At 41.2% G+C, this 19,386-nt stretch overlaps 1 protein-coding gene across 1 annotated transcript in view; it reads left to right on the forward strand.

Moving 5' to 3' along the window:
• The window catches only part of LOC122794473 (DNA polymerase nu-like), a 1,294,839-nt gene that overhangs the window by 1,229,009 nt on the left and 46,444 nt on the right, over positions 1-19,386 (forward strand). The window contains exon 13 of the mRNA XM_044062895.1: positions 15,099-15,182. Coding sequence (XP_043918830.1) covers positions 15,099-15,182 — 84 coding nt within the window. The remainder of the gene's footprint in view (positions 1-15,098; positions 15,183-19,386) is intronic.

The raw sequence follows: 19,386 nt of genomic DNA on the forward strand, positions 1-19,386 counted from the left end.
TAGGCAGAGGGGTGACTGGCAGTTCACTAACCCTACTGAAGATGAGTTGGTTCTCCTGAAGGCTTTCAGATCTCAACCCTCCACCTCTTGGGTGTCTCCGCCTTTCGATGAGCTTATGGAGCTGGTCTCATGAAGGGGGTGGGAGTCTCCGAACATCATGGAGCTTGTCCCCAGGAGGCCTAATAAATTTATTTCTGCATCCCCAGAAAAAGTCTTTTCTCACCAAAGGAGTTCCAGTTGATGCCATGGTGCCACCAAAAAGGAGATGTCAGAAACGTCTTCCTCTATCCAACCTCCTGACAGAGATTCTAGGATCGTGGATAGATACGGGAAGTGCCCGTACGGTTCAGCGACTTTTGCCCTGCGTTCACTGAACTATCTCACTCATTTTACAAAACTGCAAAGAGATCTCCTAGAAGGGCTTGGAGATACACTTCAGGGTACAGTAGCTGCAGGAGCTTCAGACAAAGTCGCCTCCCAGATTGCTACCCTCATTTCCATAGTGAACTCATCCATGCGTCTCATTTCATATGCAGCTGATGGAATGAGTAGGGCAGCGGGTACAGGAACTCCTCTTAGGAGACACTCCTGGATGCACTTGTGTTCCTTCGCGGAGCCCTTTAAGTCATCCTTTGTCAACACCCCTTTTGATGGCTCGTCCCTTTTTGGGCCCAAAGTTAAGGAAACTTTGACCAGGTGTGAACAGGAAGGAAAGACTCTGTCTGCTGTCAGAGTCCATTTTTCCACCCCTACCAGACCCTACCCTAAGGGTCAAAGGGGAGGAAAGATGTGGTTCTGAAAAGCTACAGGAGCCTTTCAGGGCACACATGGTGAACCCCCTCCAGGGGCAGAGGAAAGGGCAATAATGGAAGACACCGCCCTCACTGCAGAGGGGGTCTGCAAAACCAGTGTGACAGAGAACAGTTCTGTGGGATGCCCTACCAATGCTCCTGAAAGGAGGCCTGACTGTTCTACTCTGGAGGCAATTGGGGGTCACTTATCTTTGTATCCAAATGCCTGGCTCAAAATAACAAATGACAACTGGGTACAAAGTATAGTTTCCAGAGGATATTTCATTCCTTTCACCACACACCCTCCATTGACTACAAAAATCCCAGACGTTCCACCCAGATACAGGGAACAGGCAACAGTAGAGGTCCAAACCTTGCTAAGAAAAAGAGTCATCCAACCAGTCTCAGAAGACCAGATAGGATCCGGAACTTACTCAAGATTCTTTTTAGTTCCAAAAAAGACAGGGGACTGGAGACCTATTTTGGACCTCAGCAGACTAAACAGATCTGTCAAGAAAGAAAAGTTCTGGATGGTCACGCTTCAGTCGATACTTCCCTTTTTAGGGAAAGACAATTGGATGTGATCGATAGATCTTCAGGATGTGTACTACCATATAAAAATGGCCAGACCATCCAGGGATCATCTGCGCTACCAGCTAGGAGCCAGTCATTAGCAGTTTCGAGCCCTGCCCTTTGGTCTCACTACAGTCCCTAGAGTGTTCACCAAATGTATGGTAGTGGTCACGGCTCACCTGAGACATTCAGGATTCCAGGTGTTTCTGTACCTAGACGATTGGCTCCTCACCGCCACCATCAGGCATCAGCATATACAAGCCAGGGACACCACTCTCTCTCTCTCTCTCTCTCTCTGCAGTCATCTGGGTATTACAGTAAATTCAGAAAAACCTGCCTTGTCGTCATTGCAACATATCGTTTTTATCGGAGCAGAATTGGACACCACCACCACCACTTTGAGACTTCCAGCAGAAAGAGTCTTACTACTCCGTCAGCAGGTTTACAGTATCATATCCAAAGACAAGGCTCCAGCATCAGAAGTACTAAAATTGTTAGGCATGATGGCAGCTGCAATATTAGCGATACTGTTGGGTTGCATGCAGATGCGGATTCTGCAATGGCTGTTATTCACTCAATGGTCTTGCCAAGAGCTCCCAATGTCTCATCTCATAATGATCACAAACACATGCAAAAAGGATCTTCACTGGTGGTTGATCTCTCTTCATGTAATGATAGGTCGTCCTTTTGTTCTACCCCACCAGCAGCCACTGTGACCACGGATGCTTCCCTGATAGGGTGTGGGGAGGCATTTTCAGGGAAGAGCATCCCAAGGCACATGGACCAAACAGAAGACACATCTACATATCAATGTCCTGGAGATGAGAGTGGTACGTTTAGCGTTGCAGTACTTCCAGGATTCTCTTCTTCTGGGAACAATTGCGATTCAGAAAGACAACATGTCAGTGGTCTGGTACTTGAACAAACAAGGAGGAACCAGGTCCTATACCCTTTGTTGCGAGGCCGTAAGAGTATGGCAGTGGGTTACATCCACCCAGCGCTTTCTGTTAGCAACGCACATCCCAGGGAAATCCAACGTGATAGCAGACAAACTAAGCAGGGCAATTTTGTTGCCTCATGAGTGGTCCCTCAAGAAAGAAATAGCAGAGAGAAAGTTTTCCACAGGTGGGGCCAGCCTTGCTGCGGCCTTTTTGCCAATCACACGAACATGAAATGCAGAAGCTTCTTTGCCCTGATTCCCCCTCTGGGAGAAGCCCCCAAGGGACGCACTTGTACATGATTGGCCTCTGGGTCTCCTCTATGCATTCCCACCAATTCCCTTGATACCCAAAGTATAAGAAAGCAAAAGCCCTGGGAAGAACCATCATTCTAATAGCCCCTCATTGGCCTCGTCAGATTTGGTTCTGCTTCCATCGACTTCATCAATTGGAAGACCCTTGGATTCTGGACCCAGTTCCAGATCTTCTGACACATTCATCAGGGGATCTTCATCCCTCTGTTCAGTCCCTGAAATTGACAGCTTGGCTGCTCTAATTCCCAATATAGCCAGGTTCCATAACCTCTCAAATGAAATGCAGCAGATTCTAATATCTTCTCATAAGTCCTCTATTAGGAAGCTATATCTTAGCAAATGGAAAATATTTTCTGTATGGGCCTCTCAAAATAACATTGATCCCTACCAAGCCCCTATTGCCTCCATATTAGAGTTCTTGACTATGCTTTTCAATAAAGAAGCTGCAGCAGCAGCAGTTCGGATTAACCTTACTGCTATCTCTATTTTTCACCTTGGCTTTGAAGGATTGAACATAATGTCACACAAACTATCCAAAGCCTTTCTCAAAGGGACTTTTCATCTCAGACCACCTGTGAAATCCCCTTATACCCCATGGAATCTAAATTTTATGCTTCCATGCATTATTCTCCCACCTTTCGAACCAGCTTCCTCATGCAATTTGAAATATTTGTCATGGAAGACTATCTTTTTAGTAGCCATCACTTCTGCCCGTAGAGTGTCAGAGCTTCAGGCCTTGCCCACAAAGCCTCCTTATTTGATTTTTCATGCTGACAAAGTCTCCCTTCGAGCAAATCCTTCATTCTTGCCCAGAGTTTGTACTGAAACTAACCTTAACCAGATTATAGATTTGCCAGTGTTCTTTCCCAAACACACTAACAACTTAAGAGTATATGCTGCACAAGCTTGATGTTCATAGACAGTTCAGATTTTACTTGGATAGAACAAAAGAGTTCAGAAAATCAGAACAGCTTTTTGTTTCCTTTTCAGATTCCAGAAAAGGTATGCCAGTGGCAAAAACAACACTGTCTAAATGGTTATCTGACTGTATCAAATTTGCTTATTCAGCTGCTAATATGCCCTTACAACACAAAATTAAGGCTCATTCTACCAGAGCAGCATCCACATCTTCTGCCTTTTCTGCTAGGCTTCCTATAGACAACATTTGTGCCGCAGCCACTTGGTCAAAACCTCATACCTTTGTCACTCATTACAAAGTTGGCAAGGCTTCCAGGGACAGGGCCTCCTTTGGTTCTACTGTCCTAAAAAACATACTCCTGTGAGCCACCCAAGAAAGATGGTGCTTGGGACGCTACCCATCTGTAAGAATAAACGGTGAGATAGAACAACTTCACATAAAGAAGTTATGTACTCACCATAACGTTCCATGTGAGTTGTTCATCTTGCCTTCATTCATACTTCCCACCCAACTACCCTCTCCCGGGTTTTTCGAGGACTGAGATACTAGATTTTTTGTGGTTGCTCAATCCTTCTATGGCTTTCTCCGAAGAGTGATAGAATGACACATGGTATTATTATATTATTATTATTATTATATTATTAGGTTCATAGGTTCATAGGTTCATACTAGGCTATCTGCCCGAGGGCATTTACAAGCCTAGCCCATAGTTTTGTGGCTTACGCCACCCCTTTAGTATGAGGAACTATACCCATTATATGCAGCAAACAAGATCTGAAGTAACTTCGAGTGCATCATGGGATAGGGACTTGACCTCGAGTTATCTGAAGACCTTGAGCTTTGTATTAGGCCGACGCAGAGCCGAGAATCGGCTCTGAACCCATCTGTAAGAATGAAGGCGAGATGAACAACTCACATGGAACATTATGGTGAGTACATAACGTCTTTGTCTCTGGTATTCGGGCCAGCTGAGGGCTACCCTGGCAGGGATAACCCAAATGTGATGACTGCAACAGTGAATACACTCAGACATCTACATTTATGGTAAGTGTACACAGCTTTACTTTCTCTGTCAAGGATACCTGCTTGTATTTCCCCACAACCATTGTTGCCCCTTACACTTCCCCATTGTGATGGGGGCATTTCTAGGAAGGATGGTCCAAGGAATGTGGACTAGTCAGGAGGCCCATCTTCAGATGAATGTTTTGGAGATGAGGACAGTCCTAGTGTTGCAGACACTTCAGGACTTCCATCCCAGGGTTTGATTTCCCCTCACACAGAGAACATCTATGTAGTCTGGTACATCAACAAGCAGAAGGGACTCCTTCTGTGTAGAGAGGCCATGAGGTTATGCAATGGGCAATGTCTTTACAGCTCTTTCTAATAACAATGCATGTATCATGCTGAGCAAGTATTCTAGTGGACAAACAGAGCAGATGCATTCTCATGAATGGTCCCTCTACAGTACAGCGGCAGCAGAAATTTTCAGTCTGTGAGGCTAGCCTTGCTGAGTCCTATTTGCACCCCCCACCAATTCAAAGTGCAGACAGTACTTTGCTATCATCCTTCAAAAGGGACAATCATTGAAGGATGCTCTAGCTTCTACTTGGCCACCTTGTCTCCTATATGCCTTTCCTCCAGTACTGCTAATAATGAGGGTTCTACAGAAAGCGTCCATGTGCAAGGCAACTGTGATTTTCCTTGCATTCTTCTAGCTCTGACAAATTTGGTTCCCTTATCTTTGGCTTCATCTTTTACAACCACCATGGGTCTTGGATCCCAAACTGATTCAGCTGTCTCATCTGTTCAGTGAGCCTCATCTGGACATCAAATTTCTCAAAGTAACATGGTTTCTTAAATTCCAAAGATCTGTTTGCATCTCTCTAATTTGTTCTGGGGCCATAGTCCTGCAGCTTCATTTGCATTTGTGGAAAGATTGTGTTTATACATTTTACATTATACTGCACTTCTATCTCTGTAAGTACATTTACTTGAAAAAAAATAATTGTTTCTATTTTGAACCAAGTCTGGGGCCTTAGTCTTACAGTTTAATTCATAGTTATGGCCGCCTTTAGTCATTTATTACTGCACTTTTTTCCATATAAAAGTGTTACTGGTAAATTTCTGCATAGTCCGGTACCTTAGACTGCTGTAGAATTACAGTAGTAAGAGCATTACCTAATCTGCTCTAGAACTGGTATTTCAGTGCTTTTACAGCTATTGATATTCAAGCTTGCTGCAAGTGTTTTATATTCTGCTTATCATTTACCTTCTTAAAGTTGGTTTCCAGTGCCTGTCTGTTCCCCTGTTCTTTGTATCTGCCCCATCCTCCACTGAGACATTTAGCTAAAGTTTCTGAAACTCTAACCTACCTAGGGACACTGACCTGTAGCTTAGAGTCCTATGACTCTAAGCTACTCTATTTGATTAGATCCCTCTCTAGCTAGCCTGCTTCTTGCAGCTTGCTTTTTCCCAATTCTCCAACCCTTTTCCTGTTATTTTTTTTTTAAAAACTGTGTCTCTGGCCTAATCTCACTTCCAAAGTCTGTCTCTCCCTTCTTTCATTGCTATTGTCTGATGCATAATAGGTTCATAGGTTCATAGGTTGGTACTAGGCTATCGGCCCTTGGGCCTATACAAGCCTAGCCATAACAATTCCCTGGCTATTTCTTCCCACACTGTTTACACTATAAGCTATTTAAGGACTTTTCTCACCCATTGTTTTCCATAGATCTATAATACTGAGTGCCTTCCCAAGCCATCCTGCACCACCCTTGCATCTCACTCGGTAAAGGACCTGACATTATGGATATGCACTTTTCCAATTTTTCCACAGTCAGTTTGGTGGATATGAATATATTGAGATGATGTAACAATTGTCTAATGTTCATTGACAACCATTTAATCCTCAAAGAAACAAATATATTATGCAAGAGATATATATATTACACATTGTCTTTGGAGGCAAATCTTTTGCGCAATAACTCTCATAATAACAATCTGGTTGTCAGAAATACATATGCTGCACCCTCCACACACAGTATGCATCCCACACATAGACCTACTTACAATGAGGTACTTAAATGCAATCTTCCAGACACATGGCAACAACTGGAACGTTCCTCATAAAAAGAATAGAGGATGTGAACACATTGTTCAAAGCAGATCACTTCAAACCCTACCTCTATACTCTACTTCCTGCAGACTGATTTATGCCAGGCATACAAGGCATCCCTGAATCCTGCTCAGATGAACCTTTTGCCTATCTGCAAAATGAACAGCACCAGAATTACTAGATTTAATCATTTAAACTTTGTTTGCAAATTAAATAGGAAATGTTGAAGGGACAGATGCATATCTCAGAGAATCTCCATTCTCTGGATCAGGCTTCCCATTCATATGAAGCAGATCCTTTCCCTATCCCTGTTCAAGCACAACCTGGACCAATGGATGGGAAATCGGAAGTTCAAGGCTCCAGAGAGCACCCCTGCAATACCAGGCTACAACTCTTACCACACTTTTCGGCCACCAAACCAGGACCGAAACACTAAAGGTGGAGGAGTGTCAATATTCACCAAGGATATTCACACCACCAGGCTAGTTGGCCAACACAATGTGTCTGAAATTCTCCAAGTGCAACTAACACTAGGTAAGACTGCAATCCAAATTGTAGCTTGCTACAGATCACCCACCATACCCCAAGATTCTCACTACACCTTTCTAAACATACTGGAAAATATTAAGATAGAACCAAACACCCTAATACTGGGTGATTTTAACTACCCTGCCATTAACTGGGAAAACTACTCATGTCCCAACACCTTTGCTAACGGTTCTTGGAATTCATAAATTCCAATGCCCTGGATCAACTAATCCATAGTCCCACCAGGGGCTCCAATATCCTAGACCTGGTCATTACCAACATGGGAAATCAATGCTCCATACCTATGGTCACCCCTCGTTAGTCAGGTCTGACCATAAGCTAATCACCCTTAACATCCACATCCCACCCCACCCCCCAGTAAAGAAACCACCATAAAAAACTTCTCCAAAGCCAACTTCATGCTACTCAAGTCAGAAGTGACAAACTTCATAACACCCATGCAGACGGGAACTGAAAGTTCAACTGCTGAATCCTACACTAAGGCACTGTACGAGCACATCCACTCATGCATGAATCGTGCCATCCCAAATAGAACCAAAATGCTCTCATCCAAAAAGGAAGCCAATCTGGTGGTCCCCGCCATAAACAAACTTTACAACAAAAGGAAGAAACTTTTGCAGAAAAGAGGAAAATCCCAGGATGCAAAAAACTCCCTTACTGGCCTCAGTAAGAAGCTGAGATGCCTCATAAAATTCTCCAAAGCTAGTTACGAAAATAAAATTGCCAAAGATTCCAAAGACAACCACAAAGCATTCTATAACTATGTCAAGAATCTAAATGGCAATGCTCAGATCTGCGCTGAGCTAAAACAGAATGGCATTAAATATACTGATCCAAAGGATATTGCCAATATCCTGGCAGATTGATTCAGTGCCAACTTCACCCCCCTCTCACCCCCTAAATGGCCCATCTCAATACCGGAAGATTGCCAAATTCCAGTAATAACGGCCACACAGGTACAAAACGCACTCTCTAAAGCCAAGAATACAGCATCCATGGGACCAGATGACATCCCGGGCTGTGTACTACATGAACTACAATATGAACTGGCACCTCACCTAAGTGTCATGTTTAATCATAGCCTCACCTCAGGTTTCGTGCCCACTGAGTGGCGCAGAGCTACAGTTATCCCAATCCACAAGGGGGGATCCACCTTGGATCCTGGAAACTACCGTCCCATCAGTCTGTCAAGCCTTATCTGCAAGGCCGTGGAGCGTATTATCATGGAACTTATAAACAAAGACATTGGCAACCTTCAAACACTGGACCCCACCCAGTTTGGGTTTGTGAAGGGCCGATCTTGTCTCCTGAACCTGATTGACTTCTTTGAATCAGTCTCCAGAGCCATGGACAAGGGTAAGGTGGTCCACACAGCCTATCTAGACCTTGCCAAGGCCTTTGACACTATCCCCCACTCTGGAATCATAGATAAACTTACTAAGTTGGGCATTAATCCCTATGTCACCCAATGGGTTGCTAAATGGCTTATTGATAGAACCCACACTGTAAAAGTAGCAGACTCCAAATCCAGCTCCAGACAAGTGACAAGTGGAGTACCTCAGCGTTCAGTCCTGGGGCCGCTCTTGTTTGGCATCTACTTTTCTGAAGTACAGGTCAACACTAAGGGACTCTGGCTAACAAAGTTTGCAGATGACTGCAAACTGGGAGCCATTATTGAATCCCCAAATGATGTGGATACTCTACAAAAGGGCCTTACAGAAACAGATGCTTGGTGCCAGAGCCATGGGCTCAAGCTCAATGCCAAGAAATGTATTGTTATCCCCTTTGGGAAAAAACATGTATCCATGAATTACCATATAGGTGGCAGTACACTAAACACAGAAAGTGTGATAAGAGACTTGGGACACAGGTGGACAGTGGTCTCACCTTCGATAACCACATCGCCACAACAGTCAGGAAATCCTTCTATGTGGCACACCTCATCACGAAGGGCTTTTCATCCAGAAAAAAGGAGGTCATTGTCCCACTGTACTCATCCCTCATTAGACCCATTATAGAATACAACGCCCCATTTGGTATGTACCTCTCAAGACATCTGCAACAACTGGAAAGGCCTCAGAAATACCTCTCTAAAAGAATCACAGGCCTAAAGCAGATGCCCTATGCTGACCGCCTTAAAAAACTCCAGCTATACTCTGTCGCATATCGTCTACTCAGAGGCGATCTCTGCTTAACATACAAGGCCATGTCAAACCCAGAGCTGTTGGACATGCTACACTTAAAGAAATCCCAATCCCTCAGAGCTACACGCTCCAGGGATCTAAACCTTGTCATCACAATAAACAAAACATGCTGGAGGGATAGGTTCATGACCCAGAGACTCCCCAGACTCTGGAATAGATTGCCCATACATGTCAAGTAGAGTGCCTCTTTGGACCTCTTCAAGAAGAACTTTGATGATTGGATGGGAGAAAGGAAATTCACCCCAGGGATCACGTCAGTCGCCCTGCTAGACAGGGGTCCAGGAAAGTAAATAATGTGGGAAGAAATAGCCAGGGAATTGTTATGGCTAGGCTTGTATAGGCCCGAGGGCTGATAGCCTAGTACCAACCTATGAACCTATGAACCCCTGGTCTGATACCTATATCTCTGATGGACAGTGGCAGCCATTAAATCATGCCCTAACAAACATATACCCCTTAAAATAACTTCTAAAGCACAATAACTTGTGGGATACATTTGAGCTGCATGGTTAGGCTTATAAAGGCACCAGTCATTATTAGCCTAGTATAAACCTATGAATCTATGGCCAATGATTTCTTTTTACCATCTATAGTGGCTTAATTTGTATCTGCTTTACAGAAGACATTTACTCTAAAATATACAAAAGTAAGTAACTGGAAAAAAAATGTTCTCTCTGGGCTATTCACAAGGGATTGGGGGCATTTTCTGCTCCCCTTTTATCTATACTGGACTTTCTGACAGGCCGTTTCCATTTGGATGCAAGGTATTCAACCGTCAAGGTACAAGTAACAGCTATCTCATATTTTCACATTAGATTAAATTCGTCTTCTATAGCATCCCTTAAAATTTCCTCAGAGGCACTTTTCTTTTGAGACCAACAACTAAAGATTCAGCTTCTCCTTGTTACCTGACTCCGATGTTGCAGGCCTTTACATAACCACACTTTGAGCCAGCCTCTTCTGTTAGTTTTAAATTTCTTCCTTGGAAGACTTTGTTGTCGGTAGCTGTAACATCTGCAAGATGAATATCTGATCTACAGACCATTCGCAAAGAGAGAGTGTGAGATCTGTTCCTAGAGAGTTATCCTTGAGTCAATCAGTTCATCTGCCTGTTTTCTTCCTTAACCACTCCAGCCAGGGGGAATACAGTTTGCCCACTTTAGATGTACATTGCCAGCTGAGATTTTATTTACATTTTACAAAGAATTTATAAAAAGATGATTATCTATGCGTGCCATTTTCTAAAGCCAAATTGGGTTCCAAAGTTTTCAAAGTCACCTTGTCTCACCTTGTCTAGATTGCTGTCAGATTACATTAGCTTCTTCTATAACTGAAAGAGTATATACATAGTCTTACAATGCATACTTTTGTCAAACATCACAAACTGGACCTCGTTTCTAGATCCAGAGAAGCCTTCAGTTTCACCATTCTCAAACGTTTCCTGCCATGATGCTACCCAGACGTCTCAATAGCTGGGGAATCAATTGAGCTATTGGATGTAAGGGATAACATAGGATGTAAAAGTTATGACCTTGCCATAATGGTAGATCCTTCTTATCCCTTTCCATCCATCTCAACAACTTTCCCCCCTTCTCCCTTCAAAATTGTTATGACTCTCTTTATTTTTTTTTATTTTTGTCCTGGAAGATTATGATGGAACTTGCTTGAAGCCTTCCTATTACCCTATTACCCTTTGGGTTCCCTTCTTCCAGGGGACTCCCCATCTGTTGACTGGGGGAAATTAGATCTGGCATGTAGTCTTAGAGCATAGCATTATGGGAGAGGGAGTAGGAGAGAGATGGAAAAGCTCTGAAAGTTTTTTGCTGACTCAGATCCGCTTCAAAGTGGAAAACCAGTAAGTTAAGATGGAGAAGGACAACAAGGATCTAGCATTATGGTGCGAACGTAACTTTTATTTAACTTGTAATAGTCATTCAAATAAAATGCTAATTAAAAAAAGTATGTACTTGTGTATATATATATATATATATATATATATATATATATATATATATATATATATATATATATATATATATATATATACATACATACATATACATATATATATATATATATATATATATATATATATATAGGTTTACAATCAAAATGTAGACCGGCACTTACACGAAACTGGGATGGCTGAATGTGTGTTTTCCAGTTTCTGTAATGCTGATCCAGAAATGTTTGAATCCTCATTAGTGAATATTTGTGTGCATTCGCTAATATGGGATCCACGTTTTGATAACAGATCGCACTACAGTGGGGATCGAGAAATTTACCCTTTACCTTACTGTAATCTTCGAGTTGGAATATATAATATGCAGGAGGTGTGGGGGGGCATATCTCAACACATGGGAGGTGCAGGGGGACTTGCCCACCTGCATAAATGTTACCGGTAACACGGACTTTCGACATTGGAACTTCGGCGTTCATATGTCAATTGCATGTTTACCATTTCCAACATTATGATAATTCAGTATTACCAAATTCAGATAACAAATTTGATCAAAAAGTGTAAAATTGTTTTGATTTTTCCACATTTTGATAGTAAACCATATATATATATATATATATATATATATATATATATATATATATATATATATATATTGGAATAGGGCACTAGATCAACTGTGCACCTACAGTGACACAAAGAAGCCCTACTTGAAAACGTCGAAATTATAAATGCTGACACATTCTGCTCATGCCCCAGGGATTACCTCAGAGTGGAGCAAACCAACTACAAGCCCCACACACCCTGCTAAGTATATATACGTCCATCAGAACATATTTTCTGGGAGTTTAATGAGTTGGCAGACTCTAAAGATTCCCTGCAGAGTACTCTATCAAAAATACTGGGTGAGCAAATTAGTGTAACTAAGGAAATTTTTTTTTTATACAGAATCAGAATTGCCTAGACATGCTAAGGCCTTGCTGAGTGTAATTATGGTGGCTACGAAAAAAACAGTTACTAGAAAATGGAAATCAAAGTCTAAACCAACTGTACTAGGAGTAGTGAATATAGTAACATATATAAAACAGCTGGAATTGAGATCTTTAGAAAATGGTAGGCACAAATTACATAGAAAAAAACGGGAATTGTGGAAACAATACATGCAGTGGAGGAATGAGGTTTAAAAGAAGTCAGGATTTTAATGAGCTATGTGTTTGGCTGACAATGACTGAGAGATTATAAGTGATGTATAATGTTTGCAGCTAAAATTATGCCAATATGTTATCTGTTGTATAATGTTTGCAACTAAAATCATGTCAATATGGTATGTTTTCATTTATATAAACTCATGATTGCCTATGCCATATGTGATAATTTAATAAAGATGTTTCTTGTTAAAAATATCCTATTGATTAACATTTTTCCTCAACAGCCTTCCTTTGCTATTCTTATACCATCTGCTATTGGTTGGTCAGACTTGAATCCTTGTGGCAGGATCCTTGTCTTCTCATGTCTCATGTTTGTACAAGCTTCTCTTCAGATCTCCTCTATACTTATGAGACATGTATGGGATAGCTATCTCTAGTTATCATCCTTCTGAAATGTTTTCTTGGTGACAGTTTTGTGTGCAGCCACCCATTACTGTGTGAGATACTGCCTTTGTGAAAGTCTTGATATTCAGGCACTCAGTAATGTGTTTGCTAGGGACTGCACCCTTACATTAGAAGAATATGGATCAGGTTCTATCACATGTAAAAGTTATGTAGATATCATAATGATAACGTATAGGAATGTGATCCATCTTCCTGTTTAACTCCTCCCAGCTTCCCATGCCTTAGGATATGGCATTGGCTCTTGTTCATATGTGTTCTTTGCCATTTTTCCCCATTGTTCCACATTCTGTGGGCTAATAGAGATCTATTGAAGAATCCTTCTACATACAAGATTGTAGGTAAAGGTGTGGAGGGTGTTTGATGGCCTAGGAAAGTTTTAGGTGCTGAGATACATGCCTGGGTCTGCTGGCTCTGATTCTTGACAGTAAAGGAAGACAGTTATTCATACCTATCATTATTATAAGTTAATGACTTTCATTCTCTTGTGGTTGGCACGTTTTGTAACAAGTCTGTCAGAAAATGGACACCCACAACCAAGCCCATCTACCCAAATAACGTAATACATGTAATACATGCACTGTGTGTGAGTGTGTGTGTGTGTGTGTGTGTGTGTGTGTGTGTGTGTGTGTGTGTGTGTGTGTGTGTGTGTGTGTGTGTGTGTGTGTGTGTGTGTGTGTGTGTGTGTGTGTGTGTGTGTGTGTGTGTGTGTGTGTATGTGTGCGTGTGGAATACCTTTGTCAGATGCAGTGAAGATGTAAAAGACTGACTATTTTTCTGCCTTGTTTAGAAATTATTTATTTATTTTATTTTGCATTTGTTGACCGGGATAGTCCGACTGGATATATGTCCATTTTCAGCGGAAGATAGATAAAACAGATAAAACAAGAGTCATAATGACATTGTACAAATAAAACTCACTTTACAGTCACAGTTAAATTTGTACAGTCTAACAAACTTCTAATTCGGCTTAACAAATAAAAAGACATTTGGGTTCCATTTACAAACACAATATGAGTACACTAGTATGAATAAAGATTCAGTCAGGCTTGGAGCAGGGACATGTCCAGCGAGACTTGAAATACTCCTTGAGATCTTTTTTGAAATGTGATAGGGTGGTATCTAGGGTAATTTTAGCAGGAAGTGAGTTCCAAATTTTGCCAGCAGAGTTGGTGAACAGGGAGTCACCTGCTGAGGTGTTGGATTTGATGGTTTGCACTACCAGTCTATTAGATGAGTGGAGTGATCTGGAGTTGGAGTGGGGATAGATGATGTTTTTCAGTGCAGGTGTATTTTCTGGTTGATTGAGTGCATTGTGAGCCACAATAAATTGATTATACTGAATTTCTAAAGGCAGATTTTTCTAGATAGTTGACTTGGAGGCATATTAGCCTGAATATAGCTTATTTTCCTTATGATTTTTTGTCTCCTTGCTTTGGAAAAATGCTTTGATCTCTGTCATAACTTAGGCATTTGCTACAGAAGACTCCCCAAAGGTAGAGAAGATATTTCATGCACTCGTCGTATCAGTGAATCTTTCAGAGTGTCTCATCTCCTTCAGCACATTTTTAGCTTTTGGACACCTTTCTGCAGCCTTCTGTTGTCTTAACCCACAAGATGGGATAAGTATTAATTGCCTGATATTTGTTACAGCCAATATTTTTGGAGACCATGTAATTTCCATGTAGACAGAGGATAGTTTAAATAAGGTAGGAAAGAAATGGAGAGCATGTACAGATTCCATCCTTTATTTACTTTTTTGTTGGTTTGGTAACATCAGTAAGGATATAACCAAGTAGATAGAATACTAGTAAATTTGAAGCTGGCCACTGATGCATGCAGTGAAGAAGTCTTTTTTTCTTTAATTTATAGATCTACCACAAGAGATGCTGTAGAAGATCTAGATTTATAGTGATTACCTTATAGAACATATCTCTATTGAATTCAAATTTAGCAGTCTCTTACTGTTTTGATATAAAAGAAAATAAGGTGACTATCAAAATATTAAGAAAAGTATAGTAGTATTAATGTTGCCGTGGATGACTACTGTGTAACAAATTGTAGTAAATAGTAAATGCATTTTTTTTGTTTTGCTGAGAAGTTGAAATGCTATATTATTTTTCAGACACGTCTCATGCAACTGGAGAAGGATGCACATCAGGCTGCTGGACAACAGTTCCGGCTGACCAGTAGCTGTGATTTAAGACAGGTTAGCCTTTTCCATTCATTGTATAAATACAACACTAATAGAGAAAAAAATCAGTATAGGGCTGTAATTTGAAGTACATGGTTCAATACTATGAATTAAAAATTGCTTGTCTTTGAGGACTGCCAGTCTTAAAATGTTTAATATGGCCATGGAGCATTATTAATTTTTCAGGTCTGTATATATTCTTAATGTCTTAAACAGGCAGTGTAGTCTCATTTGATATTATATTATTAAAGCGGTTTATATTTACTTTATATGTCTGACAGGGTTAAAATCTGGAGGTGTATTGGTCAGCAAAAATGAAATCTGACATTTTTTAAGGAAACAGCCAGCCCACCTCAAAAAAAAGAGTAATTTATGAAAAAATAAAATATTATAAAGGAAAACAAAAATGTTGCTTGAGCTGCCCATCATGTACAGCTGACAAATTATGATAGTTGCTATGATTAACACAAAATCCGTTCGAAACCAGTTTCAGCTCAAAAATCAGTACAACCAAAAACTGGAACCAAATTAGAAACCAAAGGGTAATTAGTGTACTAAAAAGATTTCATTCAACGCTTTCGTCCGAAGACTTCTTTAGACTACAAAAAAATCACAAAAGCTAATTACCCTTTGGTTTCTAGTTTGGTTCCAGTTTTTGGTTGTACTGATAGTTGCTATGATGTTACATTTTCTTCTTTAACTGCATCTCCTTTTCTTTTTATTTAAATAATTCCTACCCACACTGGTAGGTGGGATGCATTAAACAGCTTTGTGAGTGATATTTAGTGCCTGTACATTATTACTGGGGTACACTGTGACTGATGTCACTGCTTCTTATCACAACTCCTTGCATCCTTCTTTGTTTGTCCTGGAATGCACTACTGTACCTTAATGTTACAGGCAACAGGCCTCCCATTTGCTTTTGGTCTACTTACTTTTGCCATTTGATCTATACATACCTTTTTCTTTAGTGTCTATCTTTTTTTAACAGCCTTGAATTTCCTCATTGTACTAGGTCCTTTCACTGTACACTATAACCATAAAGGGAAGAAATAGTTTCATAATTATAGTGTAATTATTTGTTTATAGAATGAGATATACTAGTCTATATAGTATGGCATTAATTGCACTTAATACTCTGCCTCCCCAACATTTCTCCCTCTACATTTTCCCCTTTTCTTGGCTTAAAGGCTTCTATAGATTTTTTTCTTCATAACCCATTTTGATAGTTTATTTTATGTGTCTATAAACCTATCTTTGAAAATGTTATTGCCTACAGTCTGCGGTCTGTGTCATGTTGCCCCCATTCTGATATTCATATTTATTATCATGTCTTTATACCACATGTTCCCATATCATATATAATTTTCTCCTTCTGGACTTGAATGAGAAAAACCCAGCTCTGCTAATATCTGCTCGTACCATTTAGAATCAATGACGTAAGTCTTTCTGGTGACTTTTTTGGACTGCTTCCAACAGTTTGATTTCTCTTTCTGTGAAAGGCTTCCAAAACTGCATGCTGTACTCAAAGTGTGGCCTGACCAATGCGTAGTAAAGTGAGGGCATTACTTCATTGCTCTTTAAGCCTATTACTCTGATGATGTGCTCCTCAGTTCTGTTTGCTGCTACTACTCCTGTCCATTTTCATGCCCAGTGTGGATGTGATAATAACCCACAGAACCTCCTTCTGCTCTTTTGTCTTTAGTTCCCAGCACCAAGATGATGCTTCAAATTGGAGTTATTGCAGCTTGATTGTACTTTCTTGCATTTATTTCCATTGAATGTCAAATGTTAATCTTTCTTCTCACTTTGCCTTTCAAAGGCTTTCTTCAGACTGTGCACTCAGTCTTGCACTAGTGCCCCCCTGCTTTTGTATCATTCATAAAGAAGGTAATTTTGTTTTATTTTCCTGATATATTTCTGAAAAGAACACACTGAGTAGGACTGGACTGAACACTGACCTTTGTGATACTTTGATACTCGGTGCCATTATTTTTGACAACTTGCGAATCACCATACTGTATATGTCCTACTCTTCAGCCATTCCATAGTCTAGTATATCAGTCCTGATCAGGCACCCCAGCCCTGAAGTTTATTTAAAAGATACCACTGTGGGTCTGAGTGAAAGGTCTTACTGACATCTTTGTAGAATGTATCTACTGAAAATCACCTATCAGGTTATACTGCAGCCAAGTAGTAAAACCAATAGCCTGGATAACACTTTCTGGTTATGGACTCATGTAAGAAAGCAACCAGCTAAACTTAACCAGTTTTGTCTATAACTTTACCTGCCATTACTGTTAGGCTGATAAAGGCTAACAAGCCTGTAGTTCCTAGATTATTCCAGTCTTATCCCCTCCCTTACTCCCATACCAGATTCATGTTCATAACCAGCGATCTGTTGTCATTTTCATTCATTCCTCAACGAATACATCTCAGATCTGACCTCGGATCTAACTCAGCTGCTTTTCTTCCAGACATCGGGATCTGACTCTCGAGCTCCTCCCCTTACCCATAATGCCCCTTACTGCTGTATTACCCCAGTTCTTGTTTGCTGCTGTAACAGTTTGGACATGGATCTCGTTTTCTCGAGTTCTGGGTTGTGTTCTACAGGTTTTATGTGAGTAAAAATAGAATTTTTTTTGTCTATACCCTTTTCTCCAGTTACTCATTTTTTGGCAATTTTTGCTATTCTTTCAACCCATTTTCGGGTATCTCTTTTTTACAATTGTTGGTAACCCCTTTACCCACCTTTCAGGGATAGTTACTTAATTACCATTATTGGTCATTTTTCTTTTTCTCTATCCCTTTCTCAAAAAAAAAAAATCTTTCTCTTGTCCTTAACATGGCCGAAAAGCCAAAATTTATGAAGTCCACTTCCTGTGGGCATGAGATACCCAATTCTGATGCCCACAGGGATTACATTTATTGTTTAGGTTCTGCCTGTCAAATCTGTGCAGGGTTCAATTCCAGGGATATCAGTGATAGACACAAGTTGGTTTTAAAAGGCCTGCTTCCAGCTTCATCTCCTTCTTCTTCTGCATCTGTTTCAAGGGCTCAAACTCCACCAAAAAGTCAAAATCTTTTTGGAGCCCAGGGAGCACAGGAAAAGCTTACCTGCTTGGTCTCCTCTTCTCCAGCATTGGAGCTGCCTGATAAGCTGCCTAAGTGCTTGGATTTGACATATCCAAATCTGACGTTAACAGTGTGTAAGTCCCCTGGGCCCCAGAGCCCTTGCTTCTCTCCAGAGCTGATTTCTCTGTGGCTCCAATCACCCTTTTTACAGGAAACTCCCAGGAGGTTATCTTGCCCTCCTTCCATGTCACCTTCTATCTGGTCCTCCCAAAGTCTCTCTGAAGCAGATGTGGATAGGATGATGAGGAAATTTCTCCAAGCTCAGATCCAGACATGGGTCCTGCTGTCTCCATCTCCAGTCACATCTGTGAGCCTTCAACTTGTTTCCAATCCCATTGTTTCTCCTTCTCTGATCCAACCAGTGATTTTGGAAGTTTTGGATCCAAGTGCCCCAAGAGATGAAGTGTCAGATCCGAAGATAGCTTCTTCTTCGACTCCAACTGTGTCCCTGACTCGTTCAGCACTGACCCCCCCCCCCCCTTGAGCAGAATGAGTCTTGGAGCTGAAGTTTTGGGCCCAGATCTGGAGGGATACCTCCAACTCTGAGAGTCTTGAACCATCACTTCCCCTCAGAGCCTTGGTGCTGGACAATTCGTGTTTGACTCCTCCATCGGAGTGGAGATCCAGGCAGGGTTGGAGCTCGAAAGCCCAGGAGTTAGGGCTCTTGTGAGGTTGGGTATGGCTTTTCCTGGTCCCTCCACCTTCATGGTGGTGGAGAGGATATTCTCCCACCTGAGAGTTCTTTCGACTCTTACTTCTTCAGATCCTAAACCCATCTCTTCTTCTCTTTGGATCCAGCCTTTGAGCCTTATGTACCTATTCCACAGGGACAGATGTCCCATATCAGTTTCCAGGCAGTTACAGTTCAGAAACTTCCCGTTTCTTCTGACACTTCTCCAGATCATTTCACTGAAGAGGTTTCCTGGAAGAGATTGTGTAAGAGAAGGCACTTACATTCCCCCCAGGAGTCTGTAACCAAAGACACTGATTTTGGATGAAGGGGAAGGGTCTCCCAGATCACCACCAGAAAACATCTCCTTCGGAGACATTCTAGAAATCCTTCACCAGAAAGGTGGCTGGTCCT

Source organism: Protopterus annectens, chromosome 2.part1 (genome assembly GCF_019279795.1).
Source record: "Protopterus annectens isolate FY-2018-M chromosome 2.part1, PAN1.0, whole genome shotgun sequence".
In the NCBI taxonomy this organism is placed as follows: domain Eukaryota; kingdom Metazoa; phylum Chordata; order Ceratodontiformes; family Protopteridae; genus Protopterus; species Protopterus annectens.